This window comes from Erinaceus europaeus, chromosome 6, assembly GCF_950295315.1.
Source record: "Erinaceus europaeus chromosome 6, mEriEur2.1, whole genome shotgun sequence".
Taxonomy (NCBI): domain Eukaryota; kingdom Metazoa; phylum Chordata; class Mammalia; order Eulipotyphla; family Erinaceidae; genus Erinaceus; species Erinaceus europaeus.
The window spans coordinates 72,084,129-72,088,893 of NC_080167.1; the positions used below are offsets into that span (position 1 = coordinate 72,084,129).

At 45.1% G+C, this 4,765-nt stretch overlaps 1 protein-coding gene across 1 annotated transcript; it reads right to left on the reverse strand.

Annotated features, from left to right (window-relative positions):
* Positions 1–1,273: 1,273 nt before the first annotated feature.
* LOC107523349 (small nuclear ribonucleoprotein G-like) lies at positions 1,274–1,736 on the reverse strand. Its single transcript, XM_060192526.1, has one exon. The coding sequence runs from the start codon at positions 1,642–1,644 to the stop codon at positions 1,420–1,422; it is 225 nt and encodes a 74-aa protein (XP_060048509.1). The 5' UTR covers positions 1,645–1,736; the 3' UTR covers positions 1,274–1,419.
* Positions 1,737–4,765: the final 3,029 nt, after the last annotated feature.

Here is a 4,765-nt window from a genome sequence, read left to right on the forward strand (position 1 = left end):
CTTTTTCAGCTGTCAAGAGGGAGGCAGAGAGGTTGAATCTGCAAATCTCATGGCAAAGCAATGAGCTAGCTTGCCAGCCCACAAAGTAGAATTTGATGTTGTCCCTAGAAAGCTAATAGATTGTTTAAATTGCAAAACAAAAAATAGCTAAACAAATTTATAGGAAGAGAATTTACTATTTTGGTAGACAAATTAGCAAGTTTTGAGTAGACAATACACAGCAGATATGCAACTTTAAAACAAATATGAAAAAACTCAGATGAGTGAAACAAATGCAGAGTGATAACAGCACCATTGCCTTGACAACTCCGTAACAGCACGCTAACAGCACGCTAAGGCGGGTCCGGCTGGCCTGAGGATGTACAGCCTGTCAGAGCCCAGACTTGCATGGGCTTCAGAGTCACTTTCTACCAGAGACTAGTAAGGTTCCAGCAGGTCCTTCCTCTCTCTCTCTAGCACTAAGCTCTCATAGTGAGCAAGCATCTTTTTAAAAAGTGGATTCAATCAAGTGGATAATCTGCTGTTAAGTGGAATCAGAATTGATCATTTTTGAGAACAACTATCCTTTTTCCTCCTGCTTTTCATCTCCCCACCATCATGATTACTTAAGTGGCTCGTAAGCGCCTGACTCCGAGGCCTCCCACGCTTTTAGCTTGTCTTTACCTGTCTTGCAGCTTCAAATCTGCAGTTGAGGTTCACCAAGGCTTCTAGGGGGCAGGGGATGTTGTCAGCTCTGGTTCCAGTTCTACTGTCTCCCTCGCTGATTCTGATGTCAGCTGGTAACTTGACTCTTGCCAGACACTCCCCAGTTATTTCCTGTGACCTGCACGGAAGGCCCGTGATCATGACGAATGTTTCTGAGGCTTTTAGAACAGGGCGTTTGTTAACATGGTAAACACAACACCCCCACACACACACAGCAAAATTTCTGGTGACAACAAAAAAGAAAATTAATTAAAAAGAAAAAAATACAATCTCCAAGTACCACCTATAGTCCTCCAAACTTGTCCTTTCCTATTGTGTCCCAAAACTTCTTAAAAAATAATTTTATTTATTTATTATTGGATAGATACAGAGAGAATTTGAGAGAGAAGACAGAGAGGGAGAAACCCCTGCAGCCGTGCTTCACCACTCATGAAGCTTTCCCCTGCAGGTAGCAACCAGGGACTTGAACCTGGGTCCTTGCGCACTGTAACGTGTGTGCTTAAACAGATCTGCCACCTCCTGGCCCCTGTCCACAAGTCTTGAGGTGGGGAGGTCCAGTTAGTTAGTCTTTTTTTTTTACTATTACAAAAGTTTATTTAACAAAACTCAGTAAGAAAATGTACATAACCTAATTTTTATATCAAAGTGAAAAGATGCAGTGGAAGAGGGGACATGTTGAACAATCTTCTTGTTGAACAGTCATTGTATTTATACTCATTCCAAGGCTTCTAACATGATGATGCTATTTCTGCGTATTACCACCATCCCAATATTATTTTGTTGCCCACTAGTTGCCATTTCCACACATTCATCTATCACAAGGTTCATAAACGGGTCAAATCCCCGCAGAATTCCTTGGACATGTCTACCGCCATTTAATTTCAATGACAACTTCTTGTCCATAAATTTTTTCAATTCGGGAGGATGAGCCTTGCTCATGGTGTCTACTCTGCGAGCTCAAAGGCACTTCCCAGACAAAATTCTCGGCTTCTTCCACGCTCCCGTGGCAGAACCGGCATCTGCGCCTGACGTCACCTGTCCTAGTTAGTCTTATTTTTACACAGACTATGGGAGAGAGGGACAAAGGGACAGCTGGACCTACTTGGTAACTGTCATTTTCGGTGCCCAGGGAGCCTCAGAGTGACACAGGATGTCTGAGTGTTCTTGGGTCTCAGCAAAGCTCCAGCAGCAGAACTAGCTGAGGGCTCCAGGTCTAGGTGTCAGCTCCCAATATGAAGCCACCATCCCTCAACTTCCCAGAGCTCAGAGCCGGCCCCACAGCACTACCTCAGGAGTGATTCCAAATAGGAAAGATTTAGCCTTGTTTCAGTGTTAAGTACACCCCTCAAATGATAGTTTGTAAAGTGAGATATGATGTGTCGCTTTTCTGAGTATGTACAATGCACACAGAACACTGAAATGCAGACAGTTTGATACATTTCCTAAATACAGGGGACAGAGAAAATGAGTCTGAAATGCAGGCAGTTTAAGTGAAAATTACATTTTTAGATTTCCAGGATGACTGATTAGTGATACAGTCAGTACAGTGCACAAGTTACAGTGCACAAGGACCCAGGTTCAAGCCTCTGGTCCCCACCTGCAGAGGGAAGCTTCATGACTGGTGGAGCGGGGCTGCAGGTCTCTCCTCCACCTCTCTCTCTCTCTCTTTCTCTCTCTCTCCTTCACTGCTTGTCCTATTTCTCTATCTCCATCATAATTTAAAAAATAGTTTTTTTCCCATAGCACTTCTCAGCTCTGGTTTTTGGTAGTGCAGAGCATTGAACCTGGGACTTGGAAGGCTCAGGCAGGAGAGTGTCTTTGCAGAACCATTATGCTAGCTTCCCCACCCAATAGTTTCTTTCTTTCTTTATTTCTTTTTAAGACTCCTGTGACGAATCTCTGTGATAGAACAGGTCTGGCATGCTAGCTTCTGCCTGAAGTCTCCCCTCAGATGTAGAGCCAATAGCACGGATCTTCATGGACCATCCTGAAAGCCGAGTCTGAGCCCTGAAACACAGCCACTGCAGCTAGCCTGATGACAGAATTGTGGCCTCCTCCAGCAGCGCCTTATCCCAGCCCCTGGGTAAGCGATCTCCGTGAAGAGCCTGAGGGGAGATTAGGAGAGTCCACCTGACCTCCTTAGCAGGTGAAAATCCATGAGCCATAAATGAATGGTGGCAAGTCAAAAGCAAAGGATAGTGAAAGGCAGTGGCGTCGCCATGACTGGGTCACCGTGCGTGGTAAGAGAAAAACATCTGGGTACTGCCAAGTCTGTGTTTTCTGGGTTTTACCTGTATTATACAACTACGGTGCCAATATAGTTACCAATAGTGTCATGTTCACTTTTACAAATGTCCAGGGTGGGGGTCAGGCTATAGTGCAGTGGGTTAAGCGCACATGGCATGAAACTTAAGGACCGGCATAAGGATCCCAGTTCGAGGCCCCGGCTCCCCACCTGCAGGGGAGTCGCTTCCCAGGCGGTGAAGCAGGTCTGCAGGTGTCTGTCTTTCCCTCCCCCTCTCTGTCTTCCCCTCCTCTCTCCATTTCTCTCTGTCCTATCCAACAACGACATCAATAACAACAATAATAAACACAACAATGGTAAAAACAAGGGAAACAAAAAGGGAAAATAAATAAAATATTTTTTAAATATGCAGGGCATATATATATATATGTGTATATATATATATGTATAAAATAGAATACTGCTGAGCTGTTAAAAATGATTGTTGTCTCCTTTGCATCCTCTTGGATGAAACTCAAGGACATCATGTGGAGTGAGATAAGCCAAAAAGAAGGGAGGATGAATGCCAAATGGTCTCCCTTCTTAGCAGGCTCTAGTAAAGTAGGGGTGGGGAGGAAGAGTACAGAGTGGCACATGGACTGGGCATGGCGGGTTGCACCAAAGCAAAGGACTCTGCAGAGGAGGGGGAGCAGGGGGAGCAGGAGGAGGGGAGAGAGGGAGACAACTTGGGAGCCTGGTACCTAGTGAAATGGTCTGCATACGTCAGTGGTTGCACTGTAAAGCAGTAACTCCCTCAATAAAGGGGGGTGCATGGTGGTGCACCTGCCTGAGCACACGTGTTACAGTGCTCAGGGAGCCCGGTTCGAGCCCCTGGTCTCCACCTGCAGCCCGGTTCGAGCCCCTGGTCTTCACCACTTTGCAAGTGGTGAAGCAGGGCTGCAGGTGTCTCTCTGTCTCTCTCCCTACCTCCCCTTCCCCTCTCAACTTCTGCCTCTATCCAATAAATAAATGAAGATAATAAAAAAGAAAGAAAATTGAAGTAGGGCACCAAAGTGAAAATCTCTGGGTAGAGAGTGAGGGTGGATGTTAGCATCACTGTGTGGGGTGAGGGAAGGATGGGATGGGACAGTCTTTTGGTGGTGGGAATGGTGTTTATACGCACTCTCATTAACTTGTAGTCATATAAATCACTATTTAATTAAGATGAGAAGGGAAAAACTGGCTGAATGTCTCAAACTTTTTAATGCACAGACCATAGGCTGAGTCTTTGAAATGCTGACTCTCCTAAATGCTTAGACCAGGGAGAACAGAAGCAACCGGTGGCATTACTCTATAAGACACAGCTATATATAAATAATGTCAAAGGACATAACTTACAGTGATGGTGTGTATGATACAGCAAATCCAAACAATGGGATTTTCAAAGTTAGCCCTATTGCCAAATAATTTGATTACAGAAATAACTATCTATTGCCTTCTTAAACCCTAAGACAGCAGGAACCTCCCGCCTCCTCTATAGAGCCTGTATTCCCTCAGTCCTGGAGCCTCTAGGGTGGGGCTCACTTTCCTGCATCTTCTCTCAGTTCATACCAGATGATGTTGCATCTGCTGATCCCAACCTAATCAAGGAGTACCACCTCAGCATGCTTCACTTCAGACTGTGTCCAGAAACGTCAGGCATGGAATGTCAACCCTTCAGCTTCATTACTCAGGTGAGACTTTTCCTTTCCCAGAGGATTCTCTAATTCCATTTCAGGTGGTTCTCTTCCTCACAAAGTCCCAAAACCTAGATATAGACCAGGTCCCATGAGATAG